The sequence below is a fragment of the Vicugna pacos genome, chromosome 12, assembly GCF_048564905.1.
Source record: "Vicugna pacos chromosome 12, VicPac4, whole genome shotgun sequence".
In the NCBI taxonomy this organism is placed as follows: domain Eukaryota; kingdom Metazoa; phylum Chordata; class Mammalia; order Artiodactyla; family Camelidae; genus Vicugna; species Vicugna pacos.
This window is the reverse complement of record NC_132998.1, coordinates 12,382,466-12,409,052: the sequence shown is the minus strand read 5'-3', so window position 1 is coordinate 12,409,052 and position 26,587 is coordinate 12,382,466. Positions and strand designations below refer to the sequence as shown.

The 26,587-nt window shown below is 39.5% G+C and overlaps 1 protein-coding gene and 1 non-coding gene across 2 annotated transcripts; one reads left to right on the top strand and one right to left on the bottom strand.

The window, feature by feature from the left end:
• Positions 1-25,548, bottom strand: CERS5 (ceramide synthase 5). The gene is made up of 10 exons (XM_072972826.1): positions 25,218-25,548; positions 10,033-10,138; positions 9,303-9,433; positions 8,535-8,592; positions 6,792-6,842; positions 6,005-6,097; positions 4,390-4,518; positions 4,175-4,281; positions 3,253-3,409; positions 1-869 (listed from the first exon to the last, which is right to left on the bottom strand). The coding sequence occupies exons 1-10, from the start codon at positions 25,412-25,414 to the stop codon at positions 720-722; spliced, it is 1,179 nt and encodes a 392-aa protein (XP_072828927.1). The 5' UTR covers positions 25,415-25,548; the 3' UTR covers positions 1-719.
• TRNAP-AGG (transfer RNA proline (anticodon AGG)) lies at positions 22,518-22,590 on the top strand. Its single transcript has one exon. It is a non-coding gene; the product is annotated as a tRNA-Pro (tRNA).
• Positions 25,549-26,587: the final 1,039 nt, after the last annotated feature.

Sequence of the window (26,587 nt, the reverse complement as noted above, 5' to 3'; positions counted from 1 at the left end):
TGAGGGCTGAAGCACTTTTAATCACAGAAGAGTAAACAATAGTATAAACCGTTAACAGCTCACGCAGTGGCTGTTGTCCTCCAGCCCTCAGCTCACTCTTTCCTCCCACCCCCAACTCCCTGCGTACCACTGAATAAAGAGCAGGGTATCAGCAGCTGTCCAGGTGGTAGGAAGGGGATCTAGCTAGGGGCCACAGCAATCCTGGTCATCTGTCCGTGGTTGTCTGTTTCTATACAACTTCATGTGAAACAGTCCAGCTCCGAAACAGTGCAGATACCTAGAGCTGAAGTTCGCTGCTCCATTCAGATGGCCAGAGCCTCAAGAGCCATAGGCAACAAGGGAGGGGACAGTCTGGAGCCAGCATTATTCAAGCAGTCAAATCTGGGATTGAGGTGGGTTCAAGGGGGACCAAGCGAGGCCTAATGGCCCCAGTCCAGAATTGTGCCCCAACCCAGGCAATGAAACTCACACATATGCACAAATGCACATGCATACACACACATACACAGAGCAAATAACATTACTGAAAGAACCTGGAGTCTATTAAATACAAAATGGCAGAGTTTTTTTTTTTAAGTGAAAATATTTGCTTCTTTGATTCTCCTCAGTGTCCTGCACACTCCCTAATCACAGGAGTGTTGCTGTGAGGAGGCTGAAGAGGAGTAGGTTGCCAATGGCCCTACAAGTCCACGTGTGCTGAAGTCCCCATATCAACCACCTCACTCTTCAGCCCAGTAGCTGCCTCCCATGTGACCATTCACCTGATTGGCACCATTGCTGGAGCTGTTGCCACAGGGGCTTTTTGTGCTGGTGGTCACATCATCTTCCTCTGAGCTGCTCTCCACATCACTGCGATCATCCTTAGATACCTGGGTGGGATGGGGCCAAAGGTAGGAAAGGTGAGGACAGAACTTTTCTGGAATCATAAGACGGAAAGAGCCCACAGAGCCCATGTTTGGGCATTGTTCCCAATCTGGCCTACTTTCTGGTGGCACCTGACTCAAAATACTGTCTAGACCCTAGACACTGTTGTGAATATCCTCTGTCTGCTTTCTGGGTTTCTCATCTTCTCTACTTCTGTTCTCAATGGAATAAGTAGCTATTGTGATAGAGGGAATTACGTTTCAGGACCAGCCTGAAAGAGCTGAAATCATTCACGAAGTTCCGGTTGAGGTTTGAAGGAAACTTCACATACACCTTTTCTCCTAATCCACCTCAAAAAAATAGAAACAGATGCAGCAAACACAAACAGCTGTCATCCTTGCTTCTGTCTTCTGGTGGTTGTGGCCACTGCAGTTTTGGTTCTCCTGAGTTTTACTCTCTCCCTAAAGCTGATCCATTAGTGGGCCTTTTCAGTAGTTCTACTCTTTCTGGGCTCAACTATCAACACCCTATGACACTTTTTCTCCACTCTTCCCCCTTTTCCCAGTATCAGGATTACTTTTCTTGAGCAACTTTGGCATCCCCAAGATACATAGTATGGTAAAAAAGGAAAAGAAAAGGAAAAACAAAACAAAACAAAACCTGGCAGTCAGTGAGAAAAGAATCTCAGTCCCAATCATGCTACTCTCTATGAATCTTTACCACTTAACCTTAGCTTTTTTGTTTTGTATTTTCAAATGAAGGGTTTAGATGTTTAGATTAGAGCTGTGTTTTCCAATCTAAACTATCCTATATACCAAGCAAAGTATTCAAATTCTCTACCGTGGACCATAAAAGTAAAGGAGAGAAACCCAGTGAGACCTATGTCAGACTTCTGCCCTCTAGAACTGAAGGATAATAAATGTGTGTGTGTGTGTTTTTAAGTAACAGAAGGGAGTGAGAAGGAAACAAAACTACAATTGCTGTTGCCAAGGGTGGGGGTACTTGGCTTAGGTTAGCTCTCAGATTCTATGGTTTATTATAGCTACTGACCTCTGAGCCCAGATAACTGATTACCTGATCTTTATGAAACTTCCACCAGAGGGCAGTGTGTCTAGATGTGAGGTAAAGGGAGGATCAAAAAAGGGCGGTGGAGGGGATGAGAAAGGAAAAACAGAAAAAAAAAAGGGGGGGGGGGAGACTCTACTCTTGCCTCAATTTAGGGAAAAAAATCTGGCAATTTGAGCTCCAGTCAACAATGGCCTGGCCAGGTCAGGAGAGGGCATGCTCTGAGACAACACAAGGAAACAGAAAGGAAAGCAGGAAGGAAGAGAAACACTTCAGATAGACATGCTTCACTGAACACTAGAAGCATAGATACACTTACATGCAAGAGATGAAACTGTCCAGCTCCCACCAGGCACAGAAAAAAGGAAGGAGGTGAGAAAAGAGTGGAGAGTACAGAGTCTGGGTCTAATCCTTCCTGGATAGGTCACCTGGTCAGGAAAGAAAAGCAGGGGAGAAGAGAGATGTCCAGTAGCTACAGCAAGATGCACAGGCACAATAAGCAAGTTCTGAAACCAACTGCAGCCATAAGGAACAGTGACACAAGAGATCATATATACCTGGGTAACATCCATCCCTTTGTCCTAGAGTCAGTGTGTCCTCTACCAGAGCCCTTCTCCTTGGGATTCTGTATTTCTTAAGGCTGAATCTCCAACCCTCAGACTAATCACAGCTTGACTGCCTCAGAATTTGCAAAATTCAGTTATGAGTTTACCGTTAAATGACGCATTTCTTTGTGATTTTGGGCTCTTGGCATAAGATGGGTATTTGAAACCCTAAAGACCTACCTCACTTAGGACCCATGCCTCATACAACAGTAAGGGGAGGCTGGTACTTAGTCCCTTACATAAACCATATCTTGAACATCACAGTGTAGTCATCTTGGGGTGGCTTGTGAATTACCAGACCACTCCTAGGCAATACAGCATCTCTGCTTTTATACAGTTTCTGTCTTGGAGCTCTGCATGTGATTTCCTTTGAAAAAAGGCTCCCATGCTAAAAACGAAAATATGAAATTCACTGAACTAGGTAGGTAAAGGACAGGAAATGGCTCAGGACATCTCCAAAACCTAATCCTATTCATTATTTAACAGCCATTCCTAAGGGACAGGAAGAAGACAGATCCTTCCTCTTACATCTAAGTCACATCTTAGAAGGTGAAACACTCATACTTAAAGAAAAGGTGAGAACTCTGGAGCCCTAGGCTTTTTGCTAGGTCTACTTATGTAGATGGGACTCACCAGGCTAGATAGAAAGAGAATGTCTACTGCATAATACCTATCTTCTCACTCAGCCCCAAAGAAAGAAGCCGTCTTCCATCCTCACCTTTCCTCGGATCAAAGCTTTGAAAGCAATTCGTACAATTAGGTAGGACCAGATGACATGGAGAACCTGTAGGATCAGGAGAAGGCCATTGAAGAACCACCAAGAAGGATAGGGCCCGATCATCTCCCAGCTCTCAAAGAGGGTCGTGTTCAGAATCCTGTAAGAGGGAAGCCAATGGTCAGATTCTAGAGTCAAAGCCAGGCAGACAGGGATGAAGCTGAATTTCCTTGGAAGCAGAACCCTGTGTGTTTTCTCTCCATACCGTCTATCAGTTGAAGTTCCAGAGATACTCATCCACAGTGAAGAAGAATAAAAGGGGCCTGTGGAGTTTTCTATCTTTAGGGACAGGAAAAGATACAGAAATCTTAGGAACTGGTGGATTAAGTCATATTATTAATCACTTCAAATATGCAGCATTTCACAAAACTGGGACACTAATTTTAATCATAACCTAGGAATCACTCAGATCCTTAGGCACATATGAGACCTTAGGTAGCTTATTCCCTCAGACTAAGCAAAATCTCCAACCCAGAGTCACTGACTTTGTACTATAAAGTAATGAGTGTAGAAGTGAGAATGGTGTGCGTGTGTGCATGTGCTCACGCACTGCTCAGGATAGGAGAGAGAGTACAGAGCAGGAAAACAAGAAGAGCCTGAGAATGTTGTAATTAGTGCAAAAGGAGGCAAAGGAATTAGGCATAAAATGAGGACTGTCCCTCAGAGATGAGTCAAGAGAGCCACAGCTAAATGAGTTGGATGCTCTCATCTGGATCACACCTCACTAAAAATATTGTGCAAGGGAAACAAGGTCCTTTGAGAATTGTAAAGGCTCAGGTTAGAGTTCTTGGTGGTCTGTTCCCTAAACTGGCAAAAGGTATCACTGGCCACATACCCACCAAAGCTCCACAGCCCTAGAACTTACCAGAATGGATAGATTCCTAGACGAGTGACCACAAAAACAGCACTGAAGATCACAAAAAGGGTGTCACAGAGACGCTGATACTTGGCATAATTGGCCAGCTTGGCTGCCTGAACAAAGGAGGGTTAAGAATTGAGTTGGGGATAAGAATTGAGCCAGTTCTCAGATAGGAAGAAAAGGAGAGAAAAAGGAAGAGGAAAGAGGGGTTGTGGTCTTACCTCCAGCAAGAAGTCTGAGGCATCATGTAGACACATGATCAGAGTCCCCACCCGAACCATGTTGTTGATGTAGGAGAAGGTGATGAGCCCAATAGTGGCCAAGTGATGCACAAACATGATCAGGAAGTCCTAGGAAAGAATGGAAATAGAAGAGGCAGGTAAAGGCAAGGCCTCAGAGCTGCTAGCTAATTCAATACCCCGCAACAATTGTTCTTAGAGGGTCTTATCCAACCCCTTAGAAATCTCCTTCAAGGAGCAGCCTAGCATTTGACCCAAAACTCTCTACATCAGTGACTGACCCATAATCTACATTAATTTAGCTCAAAGCACAGAAAAAGCAATCTTCTTTGGTAGCTGCAGAACTTGTAGAGCTTGGATGCTGAGCTAACACTTGGAAATCCAATTTCCCAGGTAGAAGCCAGGCATACAAGTCTGAGATATCCTTGAGAATCTAAGACTCTTTTGCTTTGATGAAGAAAATTTCAACCAAAGGGACCTAACAGAAAGGAGAAGTTTGTGGAGCAGCAAAACTAAACTATTCCAAAAAGTTTCAGAGAAAAGTTAAACAATCCATCTTACTGCAAGCACTTTCTGCTTTCCGATTTAAAGCTTAATTTCTTCTTGAGTTCAAATGCCAAGGTTAGACCTGGAGAAATGTCTAAATTCCTGAGTTACCAGACGCATCTAATAAATACTTCACGGTCCAGTGAGTGACAGAGGGTGGGAGAAGGTAGGTAAATTTGCATCATAGAAATAAGGATGAAAAGTCTGCTTTCCACAAAGACAGATACAATGGTATGTTCTAGCTCTTGAGTTGGAGATGAGTTCACAAGTATACACTGTAGTATGTTTTAAAACCTACAAATATATTATAAACATTTTCATATGTGTCATGTATTAAAATAAAATTTTAATAAGGGGACCCATGTCTCCTGACGATAGGAGAATGAAATACTCTGAATTGAGTATCAAGCTTCTAGGTTACATAACAATTAATAACCCAGATTAGTTTCAATCCATTTTCACAAATGCTAACCCTGATTTTCTTCACTAAAGATAACCATAAGGTAGTGACAGATTAGGGTTAGAGCTGCTGGAACTGCTTTATGTCAGGTGGACACCAATAAAAGGTGACAGCTTATAAAAAAGTTATTTTCAACTTTTTCACTATGTGGGCAAGTCAACTCACTTCTCTTAATCTTTTGTTTCCTAAACAATAGCAAGAAAAGGGTCAAACTAAATCATCTAAAACCTGTTCCAGATGACATTCTTTAAGTAACTGGGGAAGGGAAGTTCACCAAGAAGGGAAGTTATGACTAGTTTCCTGAGCTTTCCATATGTAAGCCTTGCAGAAAAATGAGGAAAAGGGTATGCTTCTTACACTGCTTAACCGTTCTCATCCTGGCATGCCTTGAATGCCTCAAATATACTTCATCATTGGTCAGGTCTCATTTCTGAAAACATTACAAAGAGCTAAACGTCCCATCAAACCTAGTTTCTCCCTCTTTTGTGGTCCAATTAGGGCAGCAAATCCATCACAATGATAATCAATAATGACAGCTGCTAGAAAGGAGGGTGCAATAAGCCAGGGAGTTGAGGGAACCAAAGTCCTTACCTTTCTTTTAATATCTGTAAACTGAGAAAACATAAGAGACCAATAGAAGGCCAATTCCATGATATAATAGTAATAAAGCCCACTTGTGAGAGGCTGGAAAAGAGAAAGAAGTAGTTAGAACAATGGCTAGTCGAAGACTCATTCCTTCTCTGCAAATTTCTCTAAGAGGACCCATACCCAAAATTATTAAACATTCTTCCTCTTCATCATCTTCCAAGATCTGTAATAACTAACAGACTTTGGATTGGTATGGAGACTTAAACATCTTCCCTCTGCCCTTTACATACGTATCTTCAGCTCTCATCTCCCAGAGATCAGATAAGGTTCATACGTACTATAGCACAAATCAGTGTGTCCAGAATTCTGGGCAGTTAGTGATTGTCAGGGGACTGAATCACAATCAGTGATTTCAGAGGCCTTCCCTTCTTCTACCCTGTTAGCAGCCCCCTGACATTTCTCTACTATAGACTAAACCAAGATGCTTTTAAGGGATTAAAAAGGGACACCTGAACCAGAAAGCACCTCACTGAGTGCCAAGAAGTTGCTTTTCTTTCCAGCCCAATTAGGGTGAATTTAGGAACCTGGAACAAACAGATCACTGGATTTCACTGCTATGGGGACCCCAGAAATAGATACCCTGAATATATGACTCAAGGAGACTCAGTCCCTAATCCCTCAAGAATACCAGGGAAACATGCCACCTGCTCTGGGACTGGCAATGAACTCTCTCCTACCTCATCTTACACACACATATAAGGCCCTTGTCTTGAAAGGGCTCCGATCCTACCTGATAAGGGTAACTGTGCCAGCACTGTCGGGTGTCCCACAACCAAGGTGACTAAGAGAAAACAGATAATCCAAGTCAGCCTTCAGGATTCTCCCTGGCTTATCTATATAATCCCTCTCTATGCTAGGGGCAAAAGAGAGATGGAAAGAAAGGAATCCCTCTTGACCGAATTTAGGGATCCTCAAAAGGTCAATAAATGGCTAGACTTTTTCTTCTATAGCAAGAAACTGTTATTACAAATAGACAAACCATGCTTTGAATAACTAAGAGCAAAGAGAGCTCTAGGATAGTTTTGGGGAACATCACCACCCAGGACATAGGAAATTGGGATGCAGGAAGACAGTGATTCCAGTTGATAATGAAGGGAGAGATCTCCAAGGCAAAGATTCAAAAATAATCATATCTAATGGAATTTCAATTATATCCTTTAAGGGATTTGTCCACTTCATCTGAGCTATTGAATTTATTAGTATTAAATTGTCCATAACATTGTCTTTCAGTGTCCACAAGATCTATAGTGATAGCTGCTTCTTCTCCCTGTTATTAATCATTTTTCTCTTTTTTCCCTAGGGGTTTATTGATTTTAATTAAACCTTCAAAAAACCAACTTTTGGCTTTATTAATTTTCTCCTTTATTTGTCTAACAATTTTTGCTTGTTTTTAAATTATTTCTTTCCTTTAACTTACTCTGGGTTTACTTTGCTCTTCTTTTTCCAGATCTTAAAAAAAATCTTTCCATTGATTTTAAAGCCCTTTTCTTTTCTAATATAAACATTTAAAGTTATAAATTTCCTGTTAAGCATGCTTTAGCTGTATCCCACAAATTTTGGTATTTTGTACTTTCAGCATCATTCAATTCAAAACATTTTCTAATTTCCCTTGTGATTTCTTATTTGCTCTTTGGGTTATTTAGAAGAGTTGTTTAACTTCCAAATATTTTCTATACATCTTATTATTATTGATTTCTATTTTAATTCCATTATAATCAGAGAACAGTATTTTAAAATTTGCTAAGACATTTTATGGCCTAGCATATGGTCTTAGTTGATGATCCATCCATGTGTACTTGAAAATTATATATATTCTTCAGGTGTTGGTATAGGCCAAATTGACTATGTTGCTTAAATCTTCCACATCCTCAGTGATTTTTTTTTTTTGTCTAGTGGTTTAGTCAATTACTAAGAGTATTAAAATCTCTAATTATGATTGTATACATTTGTCTATTCTCTTCCTTCAGTTCTGCCTCTTTTTGGTTCATGTATTTTGAAGCCTCAGTTATTTCATTTAGAGGAAAATAGTGTGGCACAGTAAAAAAAAAAACAAAAACATGGAATCATGAATCAAAAAGCCTGAAATTCTTCTCTGACTTTGACAATTAACTGAAAAACAGGAATAACACCTGTTTTACCCAGTTTAATGAGTTACTGATTACATATCTGTAGCTGTCTCCCCCTTGGAAGAAAAGAACTTTTGTGGAGTGCTTTGTAAACCATCGCATACTATGCTGATTTAATCAATATTATTATTATTAGCATTATTTAAGAGAGAAACAGTAGTGTCATGAAGTTACTGAAGTCAGGCCCCAGGCAGAAGACAATCTATTTAGCTTATAAACCTAGGATCTGAGCATCACATAGGGAAAGGGAGCAAGGGGGAGGAGGGGTTAAAAGTATTTAACTCTTATCTCTAGGGATGTAGGCATGATTAGACTCCAGCAGAGAACCAGAGAAAGTTCAGACTCACCGACCAGAGAAATCTAATTCCGTAGCAGAATATACATAAATAAAAAGTGAATCTCCACCTGGATGGGCAAGGAGTAGAAGTTAGATAAATATTCACTCTAAAGAAAGTCTTTGAAGCTACAGGAGTCAAGATAGCAGTATGGGGATAAGACAGTTACTGGTAAGAAACAAGGTAAGTTTCCATAAGAAGGACAAATATTGTTACCTAAAAAGCCAAAAAAAAAAACAAAAAAATTTTCCAGACTCTGTTTAAAATAGATTCCACAAGTGTATACTGGTTTAATCAACTTTCCTTCCATATCAGACCCCCTGATGATAGTGCCTAATATTTTTTTTTTTTTGCATCACAGTGATACAGTGCTCTGTGCCAAAAGGATAGTTAGTAAAAACCCAGTGAAATGAACTATAGTATGTCCAGAAAAAGGATGCTTCCCACTAAAATGTCAATTTAGAGCAAGCTGGTGCTATCTCTACCAAGGTGTACAAGGGTGTGCATAACTACCTATGTAAGTACAGGTATAGGAATTCACTCCTAATTTATTTGGGAAATGGGAACAAAATGGAACTACATCTAGCTTAGGGGCAAGCATGTCCCAAGAAACTAAGGGTGACCAGGCTTCCAGTCCTCTTCTTTCCAGCCTGTAATAGAGTTAGCCCTCCACATCGATCAACTGTTATCCTAGCAAGAGAAGTGATTTCCAAAAAAAAAACCTCAGTCCAGTCTTACCCCACCCTTCTCCTCACTCCCCACCTCCTTCTGCACACCTACATGCTTTCACAGAATTTAGTGAGCGTTGGGGGCTTGTCCTGATTCCTCCGATGGCGAAACCAGCATTGGATTTTTCGGATATCCCAGTCCAGCTGCTTTGACAGGCCTTCCAGCCGTTTATCATCGGGATACTGTAGATGTATGACCAGGATCAGAACACCCCTTTCTCTTCAAACTTCTCATAAACTTCCCTTTGACTAGCTGAGTGACAGAGGGGTGGTAACTACAGTGGCTTAAATGATGTTTCATCCTCAAAGTCATTTTTAGTAAGAAGTATTATTTCACACATCAAGGACCTTTACCACTCACTTATACACATCCTTGTTTGGTCTTCTCCCTTCAGCCCAAGCTGAGTAAAAAATGGTATTAAAAACCCATATTGCAAAGGCTATCAGTACCATCCCCATCTTGATTATGCAACTAGGTAATGACAGGAGGTGGAACAGGGAAAAACAAAATCAAAATGTGATGTGTGTCTGGGGGAGGAGGGGTGACAGTGGCTGCTAGGCCTAAAACTCAGATGTATATATCTTGACTACTTTAAGGGAATCCTGGCCCAAAGGCATCTCCCTGAGTGGATAAAGTTCTCCTAATAGCTATACGGACTATCTAAATGTGAAAGACCATCCCAGCCTGTCCTTATCCTTGGAAATACTTGCTCTCTATCCTCCCCTGCCCTATGGAGCAACTCTCCACATGAATCTTCCTCTCTGTTTCTTTGCCCACTTACCTTGGTAATAGATATGAACACCTTTTCAAGGATGGCATTAGGTTGGGCCTGATAAGGACCACTGTCCTGGATGCCAACATGGAGAGCACAGGGTTTGGCAATAAACCTGTAATGGAGAAAACCCAAAAGCCAATTCTAAATACAGTTTGTGAAGCAGGAAGCAAAGATCTTAATTAGGGGACTGATAAGAGGAAAAGGGGGAAACACTTGGCTGGGAGTCAGGACTTTTTGGTTTAGTCCTGGGTTCTGCCATTGACTCCCTTGAGAAGTGACCTGTTGAGGAAATAATTGGGACATAAGCTCTCTTTCCATTTTTCCCCTGGCTTCCCTTACCATATCTTGAGCTTTAGAGTCAGAAAGACCTAAATTAAATCACTAGTCTACCATTTACTGCCTGTAGTAACTTGGGCAACTTATTTAATCTCTGTAAACTTCAGTTTTTCATCCATAAAATGAAGACAATATCAGCATCCTTGCTACATAAGGTCTACAGATCAATAGCATTGGGAGCTTTCCCTGGAGGCTGATTTTCAGAAACACAGAATCTTGAATTCCAGTTCAGCAAAATCTTGCATTATTAACAAGATGCCCAGGGATTTCTTATGCTCATTAAAATGTTACAAGCAGGTCTAGTTTACATGAATCTTGAAGGTATTCAATGAAACAACATTATGAAGACCCTGACACAAGGGAAGTGCTTAGTAAATGGTAATTTCCCTTCCATCAAAAGATCAAGAAGATCTTAATTGGAGGGAAAAGTAGAACCTCAGTTCTTCCTAATACAAATATCCTGGGTCGTGGTCACCTTCCTACCTAATCAAAAGATTATGGAAATTGAACTTCCAGGAGTTCTGAAGAAAGACATCAGAAAACTAGGAAGAGTGGTGAGAAGAAATTACCTATTAGTACTCAACTCTAGTCCCAGATCTACCACTAATAAGTCATATAAACTTGGCCCAGTCTCTTAACTCCTGGGTTTTGGCTTCATCATCTAAAAGAGGGGTTATATGAGATGAAGTACAAGGTTTTTTTCTGTTTCTGAGAATCCATGGTGGTATCATTGACTATAATTAATTTCCAACTTTTAGATCTTTGAAAATTGAGGAATTATTCCTTGGTTCTTCAAGAAAGATCTCCCTCTTCCACAACCATAGATTTTCATGAGCATCTGCTCATGAAAAGCTTTATATAGTCACTTTCTGGATAAGTCAAAACCAGTTTTAGCTCTCTTAGCATCTTAGGGAATCTTATGATGAAATCATAACTGGGAGGTGTAAGATGGAGTGCTCTTGACCTATTTTCTTGATCTGCATCCAAATCCAGAATTTATCTCTAAGGGAGGGACTGAGAATAAGAAACTCTGTTTATTATCTTCCCCTATGAAAATTTATTTTACCTTTATCACTTTCCCTGAGCCATGGGGAAACATTTATTCAGAGCACAAAGTAGGCCACATCTGTAACCCATTCTCTTCTCTCCTTTACACAGGTAGTACAAAAGTTTCATTCAAATGCCAATGCTAGTAGATATTCTTGGTATGTAAATTCTTTGTACAAATATTTTAAACCCCCATCATGTTTAAACTCCTCGTGAACACAGAGAATACTGCTTTTGTATTCACTAAGGTTCTGTGCTCAGTAACTGATAAGACCAGTCTAGTGAATTCCATCCTTGCTCTGTTGGAGCAGTTTAGACCTAGTATTGATTAGCAACCAAGAGTAATTAAGGCAGTCATTCTCTGCTGTAGAGTTGGTGCTGTATCAGAAATAAAAGCACTGAATCATCTCTGTCTTCTCCATCTCCTTCCATCTAGATTAACTGAATAAAGAGGTAGATCCAAAAATAAAAAACAGCTTCTCCAGGGGTGAGGTATAGCTCAAGCAGTAGAGTGCATGCTTAGCATACAGGGGGTCCTAGGTTCAGTCTCCAGTATCTCTTCTTAAAAAAAAAAAATTAAATAAATCTAACTACCCCCCCACCAAAAATAAATTTAAAAAAACAAAGAAAATCTTAAACATGGATGTTAGTCAGTGATAATGTATCAATTATTGTTCATTCATTGTAAAAAATGTACCATATTAAAAAAAAAAAAACAACAGATTCTCCAATTCCTACTCTTACCCCTGAATCCAGGCCTCTTCCTCAATTCAGTCAGGTTGATTAAAGGTCCTGGGGTTAGACAGATTTTAACAGCTAAGAGACTTTATGGAAGTTACCTACATAGTGAGGATAATATTTACTTAACTGGGTTATTTTAAAGATGAAATGGCATGATGCATGCCTAACTCAGTACCTGACACTTTGTAAACATTCATTAAAAGGCAGCTATTATTATTTTTACTAGAAACAGATAGTTTAGTCTGGGTACTCCCTGATGGTACCTCCAGCAAGGCAAAAAAGAGAAAAAAGCCCTCTTTCATACAACAGGGATGGGTTTATACCCTGCTCACTTGGGTGAAGCCAAGATAATTTTTTTATTATCTGGACTTTGGAGCAGACTTACTATCCTAGAGTTGTCAAAAGCTCACATCCTGCCCTCATTAGTACAGAGTTCAATGAAAGACAGAAAGCTACTGGCATCAAGTCAGTGACAGCTGTACAGACCGTAAGGAAATTTATACATTTGACAAGTATTTATTGGGTACTGATTTTGTGCTACAGCATGAAGCACAAAACCATAAATAAGGGCTTATGATTGGAAAAGAATTTTTCTGTGATAAAAAATTTCAAATCAAAACTAGGAGAAAGTTTAGACTTAATCATGTATTCATTCCACATCATCCACCTGGCATTTAGTATAACTTAAAAAATAGGTATCTAAGTAGGTCAAACTCCAAAGGGCCTAGCATTCATCCTTTCTACTAGATCAGCACTTCTCAAAGTGTGCCTGGAGACTCCCAGGGATCTCAGCGATCTTTTTCAGGAGCTCTGCAAGGTCAAAACTATTCCCATAATTCTGCAGTTTCATAGCAATTTTCTTCTTTCTCATTCTCTCACGAGTGTACTGTGGAATTGTCCACAGCTTATGTGACATATAGGAGCAGACTCAATGCAGAAGCTGATGTGAGAACACAGCCACCAGATGTTAATGAGACTTGGAAAAATGTAAAATAATGCTATTCTTCTCACTTTTTTTGTTTTGGTAAACAGTTTTTTCATAAAATGTGAGTCATCAATATACTGTTATTTACAAATGAATTAATAAATATACATTTAAATTTCTTCCATTTTAATTTCTAAATCAGTACACATTGATAGACATAACCCACATAAACAAAAACTGTCTGGGGTCTTTGATAATTTTTAATAGTGCAAAGGATTCCTGACATCATAGTTTGAAAACTGGGGTACCAGATAACATTGAGAACTCACATTTATCTTATGGCTTTCTGTCTTCTCCAGGATCAATTTGTTGCCCAAGTTTTAAAATAATTTGTAAGACCAGACTACCCTTTGCCTGCAGATCTGAATAAGTAGGTATTTAGTGGTCTGTAATGTTAAGCTACTCCTTTCCACCTGCTACTCCAGGAACACGAGTCTAGTGACCCAACCTGATTGTAATATATCTGCTCTGCTTTATACAGATAATTTCATTCTGCCCCTTTCCTGCCCTCCAGATACATGGCAGCAGCTAACCTAAGCCTGCATTAATTAAGACAAAATTACTTACTGCTTTGCTTTTTCAGACCAAGCTATACTAACAATTCTATCTTTGTGATCTGTTGCAACATCACTGACAGATATGAACTATATACACAAATATATTTGAACGTCTAGATCAAGCTTCTCAACTAGTATATCATGGCAAGTAACACAGATGAGTTATACTTATGCTGAGATACTGCTTTTAACTCTCAGGGTGGTCCATGAGATGATGGAAGCCAGAAACCCTTAGTCTCTTATACCTTTGGCTTCACATACCTCACTATGAATGCACATATTATTTTCTATGTGTGCAGCAACATGATTGGGTTGGGAAGCTCTGGCTTAGATAAATTTTCTGGAAAAATATAGTGTCAAAATTGATATATAAAAAATAATCATCAAAGAAACTGAAACAGGAAATGGGATGTAGAAAGGAAAAATACAATTAAAAGAGAAAGATTTTATACAGACTGATGAGGATGGAATAGCATTAGGTGAAGAGTATTGAGTAACTAAATATTCTGAACTCGAATGCTTCCCCCCTTCACCAGACACACACATAAACATGGAGAGAAGATAACTGACATGTTTAGAGGCAAATGCAGATTCCCACAGAAAACAGATTCAGAAAGGCCTTTCCCTTTACAATCAAATTCTTTTTTTTTTAATGTTAAAAAAAATTGAACTATAGTTAATTTACAATGTATTAGTTTCTGGTATACAGCATAGTGATTCAGATATGTATATTCTTTTTCATTACAGGTTACTACAAGCTGTTGAATATAGTTCCCTGTGCTATACAGTAGGACCTTGTTTATCTTGTTTATCTATTCTGTACATAGTATACAACTGAATTCTTAATAAACCAATCACATAAAAAATGTGCATGGCTTCTGTAGAGCTGAAAGAGGAGAAAGTAAAAAGGACATTCAGGCAGAAGGATAAGCATGTACTAAAGCAAAGATAAGAAAGTGCTTAGAGAACTGTGAATGTAAAAACTAGGGGTGGAGATGGCAACTGTGTCAGGAGAAAAAACTATACAAGTAAAGGGGCCAGATCACAGGTGCCTTGCATGTTATGCTAAGCTTGAACTTTATCGTATAGTTGGTGGAGGGCTACTGTAAGGCTTTAGGCTACTGTAAAAAAAAAATGCTATAAGTAATAAAGAGCTGAACTAAGGCTACAGAAATGGAAAGGAAATGTTAGATTTAAGAGATGCTGAGAAATAAAATTGATAGAACCTGGTGACTGGATAGATGTAGGATGCAAAAGAAGAGGAAGAGTCAGGTGTGCCTTCTATGTTTCTGGCTTGGAAAACTAAGTTGATTTATGGTTATGGTCCTTCAACAAAGTGGAGAATAAGATAAGAAAAGCAAATTTTTAGGAGCCATAGATGGAGTTGTGTGTGCTGAATTTGAAGTACCTATGGAACACTGAAATGCAACTGTCTAGCAGGCAGATAAACTTGAAAAAGGGGCTCGAGTAAGATGTATACACATATACAGACACAAAGATCTGAGAAAAAAAAGAGAAAGAATAAAAGAATGAGAAAACAGGTGGTAGCTAAAATTGTGAGGGTGGATGTGACTATATAAGAAATGAACATAATCCGAAAGAAAATCAAAGTCAGAATACTGGGAAACACCAACATAAAAGGTGAATTTAGGGAACAGGAAGGCCAGAGGTGGAGTTGTATCAAATGAGGCAGAAATCAAGTACGACAAGGATTTCAATATCCACTAGATTTGGCAATCTGGAGACCAGTTGTAACCTTCATCAAAGAAATCCCATAGAGACTCTAAAAGACAGTGTGAGTTATAGCAGGGAAAAATATGAGGAGAAGAAAGAAGTGAAAATAGCTAAGACTCTCAAGATTCTTGGCTGAGAAGGGAATGCCTTCAACTTCCTCCATCAGAGCCACTTTATCTAAAACTAATATCCCTATGGTTTAGATCCATTCTCTTCCTGATCAGAAATTTCATTCTATGTATTTCTTTTTTTTTTCCTATTATCTTGAGCTTTACTCTCTACTTGTTTCTTCTCATCAGACTTTGAACACACTCAAGTTCTTCCCATCTTAAAATAGCTCTCCTTGTCCCTCACGCCCTCTGTCTCTCACCTACCTCACAACTAAAGCTCTTGAAAAAGTTCTCTCCTCATGACTTTTCTAACTGCCAGTCATTCCTCAACTCTCCTCCCTCTCTCATCTGGCTTCTGTCCCTATACTCCACTGAAGTTTCTCTTGCCAAAGTCATCAATGATTTCCTTATTTTGAAATGAAATGCTTTTCAGGCCTAAATCTTACCTGACCAGTCAGTGCCATTTTACATTATTGAGCATGCTCTCTCTCTTGAAATGCTCTTTTCTCTTAGCTTCCTTTCTGTCAAATTCTTCCTAGTTTTCTCTTTCTGTCTCTCCAGAAGTAGAACTAGACTTCTTGGTATGCACTCCTAGTTGAGTCATCTTGGACAACTTAACTCTCTTTTTGCTTCAGTTTTCTCATCTGTAAAATGAGGATAACAATAGTGTCTACCTACCTCATAAAGCTACTATGAGGATTCAATGTTTAGTACTTAGAACAATCCCTGGGACAAAGTAAGTATTTATTAAATGCTAACTACTGACATTATCAAGTACTGTATGGCTGTCACACCTCTTTATTTTCTTTTGGCTTTCTTTTTCCACTGCCTTTTCCTAAAACAGTGTTTCCTAGGGTTCCATGCAGATTCTTAACCTTCCTCTACACACTCACCCTGGGTGATCTTATTCAGCTATAGCAGAGGGCCACAATGTATGGTCCAAAGACTCCAGAGCATCCATGAGATACTCTCTGGGGATCCATAAAAATCAAAACGATTTTCATAACAATATTAAGGCATTATTTGCCTTCTTGTTATGTTATTGACATTTGCAATGATGATGCAAAGCAATGCTGGATAAAACTTTTGGTTTCTGAGGACAAATCAAAGGCAGTGGCACCAAACTGTAGCAATAGTTACTGTATTCTACCTTGCTGTATCCTCTTAGTATAAAAAAAAAAAGAAAGAAAAAAAAGGCCAATTTCACTTAAGAATGTCCCTGATGAAGCAATACAAATCATTGATTTTATTAAATCCCAACCCTTGAGTACATTTTAAAAGTATTCTGTGATAAAATGGGAGGTAAACAAAAAGGACTTTTACTGCATACCAAAAGATACAGTGGTCTCAAGGAAGTGCTCTTGCTTGACTGTTTCAGTTGTATGTTGAACTAAATCACTTTTTTCACAGAATACCATTTTTACCTGAAAGAATGACTGACAGAAAACTAAGGTTATTCAGGAACTGGGTATTTAGGTAACATTTTCTTAAAATGAGTGAAATAAGCCTGTCACTTCAAAAAGCAAATTTTGTTGCCAATGACAAAATTCAAGCTTTCAAGTGAAAATTAGAATTTTAGAGACCTTTAACTTTGAGCTTGACAATGTCTCAATATTTCAAGACTTTTCTGATGAGATTGTGATGATGAGATTAACTATATGATTTCTTAATATTGTATAATGAAATGTACTGACATTTTGGAAGATCTGGATAACTTAGTGAACCAGTATTTTTCAGTCGACCAATTCATGACATCCATTCAAAGTGTTAGACAGACCAGTGGATTTTTAACATGAATGAAAATCTCATTTTCAGATTCTTCAATGCAGCCAATCTTTAAGAAACTACTACTTGTGTTTTGGTGTAGTATCAAAGATAAAATACTTCTCCCTTCCAATAATGTACCTATGTAATGCCAGCTTTTATTTATATACTTCAACCATAAAAATGTATCACAAAAATTGAATGCAGAAGCCAGCAAGGATAATCTAGCTATCTTCTATTAAGCCAGACATTACAGGGATTTGCAAAAATGTAAAATCAATGCTCTTCTCACTAAGTATTTTTTGTTTGGAAAATTATTTTTCAAAAATGTGTTACTTATGTTAACATGTAATAATAGGTTTACTATTGTTATTTTTAATAAAATAATAAGTACATTTCTTAAATTTCACATTTTTTTGGTATATTCCCTATACATATGCATCCATAGTGTATTTTTCTGAGTAAATTCTTAAGAGGACAGGATTTGCTACGTACAAGCCAATGTGTTGTACACATATGTGCTTGCTGTGTACAAGGTACTGCACTTCTCAAGGACACCTATACCACCAAATCCAACATTTCTTGCATGGTCTGTGCGTAAGTAATTTGCAGGGTTTTTTGAGGGCTATTTTTTTAAATTAGCAAATTTGCTCTTAAAACAAAACAGAAACAGACTTAAAAGAACCTCTATGACATATACTATCCTAAGCCATGACAAAACACACACTGTGAATTTATACCAAACTGTTCTTCACTCCTCCCACTTGTATCAAAGTGATCTTCACTTTAGGACTATAACAGGGGCTTAAAGAATTAAGAACTAATACCTGTGCAATCTGATAAACCTACTTGGGTACACCTTACCTTATTATAAGGGAAATAAATCTTGAGATAATAAGAATTACTTAAATGCTTCAGAGACACAAACTAACTCTAATTTGTAGCTTAATTATACAGTAGCTAATGAATATTTTATTTGCTATAGAGCAGCAATTTTCAAAGTATGGCTGGAGAACAGTTGGAGGTCCTTGAGACTCACTGTTTAAGAACTGATCCCTTTTCCAACTATATACATACATTTCTTTCATTAAACATATTTAATCTTTTTTAAATGGATGAGTGATTATACTACTTAATGCATTTGGTTAAAGTAGAAACACACTAATGCATGCATGACAAATAAGAGATGGATTAGAGGAAAAGGTTAACAAAAAGCTTTCTCAATAGGTTTTTTTTTTTTCCACCACCCTTCATAGTCCAAGAAACAAGTGTTTGTTAGTAGGACATTAAGCCTATATTGCAGTTAACAACTGTTAAATGGAAACTGAATTCACCTTTTCCAAACTCCTGTAACATAACCTTGTGCATATATTTATTACATTGTATTTTAACTACTGGTTTTCTTGCTCTCTTCCTGGTGGGTAGACTAGGACTTAGTCACTTTCTTATCCTTCATATAGTTTGGTATCTGACATATACTAAGCTCTCAATAAATAACTGTTGAAGAATGAACAGATGAACAAATGGGTAAAAATTTAATTCTCAACTGAAAGGTGAAGTGTTTCAAGGAAATGTACCACCTGTCTTCCTGGGTCATCAGATAACCTACCAGCTCAGTGTAGGAGGTCACTGATTTCTGGAGAATCAGTAGAAAGTCAAGTTAACTAAATTTCAGTATATAACCAGAGGTTTCCCCAAGAAGAATTAAACACAACCACAACAATCTGATTTAATTTGAAACTCTCTGTGCCCATAATTGAGACTTCTTACAAATGGGGATACTACCCCAAAGCTGAAGATGGTAAGAAATACTCTTTTGGGGGAGGATATGGCTCAAGCAGTAGAGTACATGCTTAGCATGCACAAGGTCCTGGGTTCAATCCCCCATATGTCCTCTAAAAATAAATAAATAAACTGAATTACCTCCCCCGCCCCAAAAAATTTAATTGATTAGAAAATTGAAATGATCAAGATAATATTAAAAAAAAGAAATACCCTTTTTAAGAAACTCCATAGTTTCGAGAAGAACAGTGATTATTCTCACTGACTTATCAGGGCTGTGCATCACCCCATGTACATTTAACTACTTGACAAACTTGTTTGTTTACAGGTCATTAACTATTTGACTGAGGAGTTATATGCAGAAAAGCAAAACTCCAGAGCAATGCTTGGCTAGAAGACACTGTCAGTCAAAGATTACTCAAAATAGACTACAACTGGTCATTTAAATCATTCAGGAAATGATTTATATTTTAAAAATCCCATTACTACTACCTTTTTTTAGAACTCTTGTTTAAAGCATGGTCCAATATTCTTAGGACCAATCACCTTCTGGTGCTAAAAAACTGAATCAAATGTGAATCTACATTAAAATTCTCTCCTTGGTTATCAACATTTGTTCGAATCACTATCATCAACACTGCTCAACAGAAATAATGCAATCCACATATCTAATTTAAAATTTCCTAACAGCCACATTAAAAAAGTTTAAAAAAAAGTGAAATTAATTTTGATAATATACTTTGTTTAACCTGATGTATCTAAAACACTAACAAGTCAATATGTAATCAGTTAAAAATTGAGATATTTTACATTTTTTCCCCCTGCACTTAGTCTTCAAAATCTAGTGTGCATTTTACACTTAAAACACATCTCAATGCTTTCTAGACACATCTGAAATCCCCCAATGCTAGTAGCTACTGCACTAGCTAGTGGGTACTATACTGGAAATCTTAGTACTAAGTAAGTCAGAGAGAACTCTTCATATATGGGAAAACTACCTTTGTATCTGGGAAAACTGGTTTCAGATTTTTTTTTTTAAGTTAGAAATAACTATGTTTAGCTCCTTTTGTAGTAACACCTTAATTAACTTCCCCAAAGATAAAGCAGGAGTAGATTCAAGCACAAAGAGCCCAAAACTCAGAGAATTCTTTAGAAGGCAGTTTTCATCTGTCTAAAACTACCTCTGGAAAGGAAGCCAAAACAGGTATATCTCCCCCTTCCTACTCTATAAGGAAGGTACAGATTTCACTTGCTGCATCCTCTTCCTTCATTTCTTCTTTACCCATCTAGGAGACTCCAGTTTTCTGAATCAAGAAGTGGCTAAAGCAAAAATATCTGACATGTTTCTTTTCTGTGATAAATATATTGTCTCCAGGGATAAGCCAGGAACCTGACCTCAGTCATGACAGTATTCAGGGTTGTCTTCAGAGAATCAACACCCACTCCACAGAAAGGGCTGGGGAAGGTTTTCCCAGAGTGAGAAGGAACACAGAAGGCTTCTGATCATCTAGAGCTTATCAAGAGGTAGACTCTTAGATAAGGGAAGAGCCATGTGATCATCTTTTTCAATTTCACTCTGATGGATCTGCAACCCTGATTTAATTCTGTGATTTACAATTCAGTAAGGCCCAACAGAATACCTCTAGGGGTGCAGTGGAATGAGCAGTCTCTCTTACAGCCTAGACACCAGCTATGTCCATTCTTCCCAAAGCCTCTCTCTGGTCTGGGGGACCTACTTTCACTGGGTAACAATGGTGTGACATTTTTGCAAATCTCTTTAATGTCTGTTTAATAGAAGATAGCTGGATTATCCTCGCTGGCTTCTGCATTCAATATTCTTGTGATAATTGTTTTGGTTGAAGTGTATAAATAAAAGCTGGCATTACACAGATACATTATTGGAAGGGGGAAGTATTTTATCTTTGATACTACACCAAAACACAAGCAGTAGTTTCTTAAAGATTGGCTGCATTGAAGAATCTGAAAATGAGGTTTTCATTCACGTTAAAAATCCACTGGTCTGTCTGACACTTTGAATGGATATCGTGAATTGGTCGACTGAAAAATACTGGTTCACTAAGTTATCCAGATCTCCAAAATGTCAGTACATTTCATTATACAATATTAAGAAATCATATAGTTAATCTCATCATCACAATCTCATCAGAAAAGTCTTGAAATATTGAGACATTGTCAAGCTCAAAGTTAAAGGTCTCTAAAATTCTAATTTTCACTTGAAAGCTTGAATTTTGTCATTGGCAACAAAGTTTGCTTTTTGAAGTGACAGGCTTATTTCATTCATTTTTAAGAAATGGGAGCAGGGCAGCAGGCCTGTCAGGAAGAGGAAAGAAATTCTTCCTCCACTTAGCAGAAGTGAGAAAGAACGGGGGGGGGGGGGGTAGGGGTGGGGGGGGACAGTATGCAGCAGAGGTGGCAAGGTTTATAAGAGGAAGATGAAATGAGTGGTTAAGAAATGTGCACAAAAAAATGAGTCACTACTTTTGTTTCTAGTTATAAGACAGGCCAGTAAATGAGTCTGTTTATTCCCCCATGACAGAGAATGGCATTGAAAAAGCTCTTCAGACATGCCAGTGAGGTTGCCTTGGAAGTGACAAGAGAGAAGAGGAGACTGGAATAATGAATGAGCAGCAAGGAGAGCTCTAATCTATCTCTTGTATAATTCACAAAACAATTTTATTCTGGCAACATAAAGCTCCTATTGAAATACCATATTCAAAATAAATGAGCCTATGGTAGCTCTGATGGTGTCAATATTAAATCTTAAGCTCCTACTTGATCCCAAGACTAGATATTAAATTTCAAACAATTTTATCTTTAAGATCCAATTTAAGTAAGGCAAAGCAGACCTAGCTTGGACTACTCATTCCCTCAGGTCTCTATCAGCAGCATAATATTAAAAGAAGTTTTAAAGAACAGGTGGAAGAGTTATCTCTTTTTTTGATAAGGTACAGGGTAGTGTGAATAGGTGGGGAGAAAGAAAAAGAAACTGCAGAAAGATGCACAACATGCAAATGTAGTATGGTGAAATTTAACAACAGAAACAAATTATAGTTTCGTCTCTCTCACTCAACCTAAACATCTATTTCATGTTAAAGATCTAGATTCTGGTCACTTCTCTGGGCATCTGAGCAGATGAGGATGGATCCTTCTCAAATATTCAATCAGTATTTACTGACCAACCATAGCCACATCTAAGGTATTTTGCAATGTACAGGTCACCACAACACAACCACCTAGCAGAGGCCCACAAAGGAAACACTCTGTTCTTGGGTAGGTATTAATCTCCTATATGCAGTTCTTTAGCGAAATAGCCAGATACTTTATTTATGGTCAGGTGGCTTTTCAAATCATCCCTATCAGATGAGGCTGCAGTTCTCCAGCTGTGAGAACTTTAAAATTAAATGCTGAGGGGAGGGAGGGTATACCTCAGTGGTAGAGTGTGTGCTTAGGATGCACGAAGTACTGGGTTCAATCCCCAGTACCTCCATTAAATAAATAAACCTAATTACCTCCCCCCATTAAAAACAAAGTTCAGTGTGGTTGATGAGAAGGAAGGGAAAGTAAGAATAAATTGTAAACTCTATATTTATTCTTTGGGAGATTCTTAAAACAACAGAGAATTTATCAAGCAGCATAGTGTAATACTCATTAAAATATGAAGAACAATTTGAAACAAAAAAATACAAAGTTCAAGCCAAATACATTATATTAAATAACCAAGAATAAGATGACCATGGATTTGTTCTCCAAATCCTAGACTAGAAACAGGAGGTTAAATCTAATCTGAACTCTTGAATGGGGATTTAACGAATAGGAAAAGATGGCCACATCATAAGGTGGAAAGAGAATGAGGCTAGGGAAAATGACTGGATCTTGGTTCCAGACTCTCCCAGGTAAGTATGTAACCTCCGAAAAGCTGCAAAATGTCTCTAAGCTTTCATTTACTCTTTATATAAAAGGAGGCTGGAGTTCTAGCTCTTACAGTCTATGATTACTATACGAATCACTGTTCAAAATTAGGTAGGCTTTGAGAAATGAGAAAATGTAGTAAAGAGACACTGAACCAATATTTCTGATACATCTTTTCCTATACTCTTAAGAGTGGCTTCTATTACCTTTATGGAAGACCAGCACAGTAAGAGAGGAATTGGTAATCTAGCTGTCAATTCTATTGCTAACTAAAGCTGTAAGTCTTAAAGAGAAACAAAATAGCAAGACTGCTTCTAGGGTTAAACTTTCCTAAAATAAAACATAAGATGAACAAGGTACCTGTCCTTACTAGCCAAGGAATACCATACTAGAACGCTTTCAAAACAGTATTCCCTCCCATCCACCCCTCCTCCCCTGACACTGGAGCACCATAGAAACATTCAGATAGAATTCCCACAGGTAAAGGATCCCTTCCAATGGCTCTGCCAGGGGCTGTGTAAGTCTTCACAGTCACCTGGGGAACCTCTTTGGAAATCTGAAGATACATGCAAGCTTATATAAAATGACTGTTTACTAGCAACAAGCTATTTCCTCTTACCACTAATTTGGGGAAATTTCCATATATAGTATATATTTACATGAAAAGCAGAGAATCTTATCCTAGGACAATGAACTTTCTTTTCTGTCCTGAATTGTGTATTTGCATTTTCAGTCATTACACTGTCTTTCTCTTTTTTCAGCTTTCATATACAAATGCTGAGGTGGAGAGTACTTGGACCTAGGTTGCTCCTAAGAGGGACAAGTGGTTTGTACCTCCAACCCAAGAATACTTAATACAATGACTATTCTCAAAAAACTGCAACGCTAAGTTCCTGAGGACCCAGAAAATGCATTTAGATCTCTGAGTTTCATTTGCTTCAGTTAAAAACATCTTTATTTTTATGCCTGAACATCTGGCAGAGCACTTTGATGACAATGCATAAACACTATGAATAAATGGATGAATGGTGGGCAACATCTAACATGTATTTTTTTAAAACGATTTTTGTGTCAGAATAGTAGGCAAATCAAAGAAGTAATCCAAAACAGATACTATTAATTTTTCAGACAGTAACTGATTATTCTATCTGCAATATAGTCCCATCCTCAAAAGGGCATTCCTGCTCTTGATAAAGGCTGAACGAACAAAAGATGTCAAAGTGCCACCCTCACTACCTGAGACCTATGATGAAAGAAGTCTCCTTTCTTGGAGTCTGAGTAAAGTTGGTCAAAGTCACCCACAGCTATGGTCCACATTATAAAATCACTACATCAAATCCTCAGTGAGTATCTTTATCTCAGACAGCTGACATAAGCCATTCACTCAAAGAAAAGTGAAATCACTTTTGCCAAGAACACATGGTTGCTGAGAAGCTGGCTCAATAGAGGTGCCTCCTAATAAGCCCCAAGGCTCTCCATCCTTTCAAGATGCGCACCCCTCCTTCCATTTCTGGCCTCCAAGGCCCTTTCTGCAACTAACCGGACATCCTTCCATACTTTGGAACCCTTACGTTCCACCACACCCCATCTGCTCTCTTACCGGCTCTGGCAGAATTTTACTGAAACACACACACGCCCATGTGCTGACAAACCAGTCATGGCTTGGGGCCTAACTAATCCTGTGACCCCTCAACTCTCAGAAACTAAACTATCTCCACAAATCTTAACTTTCCTTGAACCCGCTCCTTCGGCTTGGAATGCCTGGCTCTTGAGTTGACCCTTCAGCTTCCACGGCCCCCACCAGCTGTAGTTCTCGTGGCCCTTTCTGGTTTCTCGGGTTCTCGGCTGCAGCTCACACTCAACCTGCTTCCTGTGTGCAAAATCCTTGGAGGTTGGGGAGAGGCCTATGTGACCCGCCCCCCACCCCACCTCAAGCGACCTCCGGGCTCTAAAATTGAGTGGGCCCAGCGTCCCTCTCGACTCTCACCATTTCAGTGTCCACGCCCCAAACTCTGCCTTTACCTAGGCTCCAAGACCACCTCGGCCGCCCTCCGAGCATCCTGCGCGCTCCCAGGCTTTACCAACCCCTGCTTCCGGGCTTTGCCTGCAGTTCTGCTTCCAGTCCTCGGCCTCCGCCTCTCCCCGCGGCGCGCTCCATCCGCCTGCGCCCCCGGCCCTCCGCGCCGCTCGCCCGCGGGTTCTCACCGTTCGAAGAGCAGCCTCACGGAGAACACGCCGGCCGCCAGCGGGAACACCGAGAGGATGTGCCGGGCCCGCGGGTAGCCGTAGCCGTTGCCCGGCCCCTCGAGGTCGGCCCAGCTCACGTTCTGGGGCAGCCAGAAGCGCTCGCTCCACAGCCAGCCCCACAGCAGGCCCAGGGCTCCCGCCGCCGCTGTCGCCATCTTTTGCCCGCCCCGCGGCCACCGCCGCCACAGCCTCAGCTGCCGCCACAGCCAACGGAACCCGCGGAGAGGCGGCCCCGGGGCGGGGCCTGACCGGCGGCCACCCCCTTCCGGCCCCTTCTTATCCCCGGCACGTCTCAGCCCGCCTCCTCCGCGGGGCCGGGCCTCTTCACCGCCCATCCCGCCTCCCCGCCCAGTTCCCTCACCGCAACCTCTCCGCCGCCTCTCCTTGGGACCCCGCCCTCCGACCCGGCCACGCCCATCTCCCGCCCCGCCTCCACCCAACCTTGGACCCACCCCCACAGGCCCTCAGCTCTGGTCCCGCCCTTTTTTGCTTCCGGTTTCGAATAAGTTTCTCCCTCACTCTCCCATCCCGCTACAGCCGCACCTCTTACTTCAGGCGTAGCTCCCTCATGGAGACATTCCTTATTCTCAGTCCAGACGGCTCAAAGCTGTTCCCGCCCCCTGGACGGCCGTACCTCTGTCTCTCACACTAGGGTTTTTTTTTATTTTCAAGTTTTGGTAAAATACTTTGATAAAATTTATATAGAAATAACAATATATAATCATTTGAGTAATAATAATAACTAATATGTGCAGAGTTTTTTTATGTCTCAGGCACTCATATACATTTATCAACTCATTAAATTCTCATAACGACGCTGGGAGATAGCTACAATTATAATCCACATTTTGCAGAGACGTAAACTGAATCACTCACAGGGTGTGTAACTTGCCAAAGATCACAAAACTAGTTGGTGGCAGAGCCAGGATTCAAATCCAGGAAGTCTGAGTCGAGGCTTTATGATCTTAAGCACCAGATTCCTTGCCTGTATTTGATACTGCTGTGCTGGAAAGTTCACAAAATACTTTTTCATGTGTTACATTTAAATTTAACAACAATTCTATAGCAAGAGAATTTGTTTTTAATTGAAGTATAGTCAGTTACAATGTGTCAATTTCTGGTGCACAGGAAACTGTATTCAACATCTTGTAATAACCTTTAATGAAAAAGAATATATGCATATATATGTATGTCTCTCACTAGGGTTTATCATCACCTCGGCTGGTCTCGCCTAGTCTTCTGCACTAGCAGCATTGTTTTTGCTCCCAAACTTTTTCTCCCTTTATGTCCCTCCATGATCTCAACCTTTTTTCACCGTATATCTCTTA

Coding starts and splice junctions, on each gene's coding strand:
- CERS5 (XM_072972826.1), bottom strand. CDS start 25,414: ATGGCGACAGCGGCGGCGGGAGCCCTGGGCCTGCTGTGGGGCTGGCTG. Junction 6,098..6,791: donor GGCACAGTTACCCTTATCAG/GTAGGATCGGAG, acceptor TCTCTTTTCCAG/CCTCTCACAAGTGGGCTTTA. Junction 3,410..4,174: donor CTAGGAATCTATCCATTCTG/GTAAGTTCTAGG, acceptor TCCCTCTTACAG/GATTCTGAACACGACCCTCT.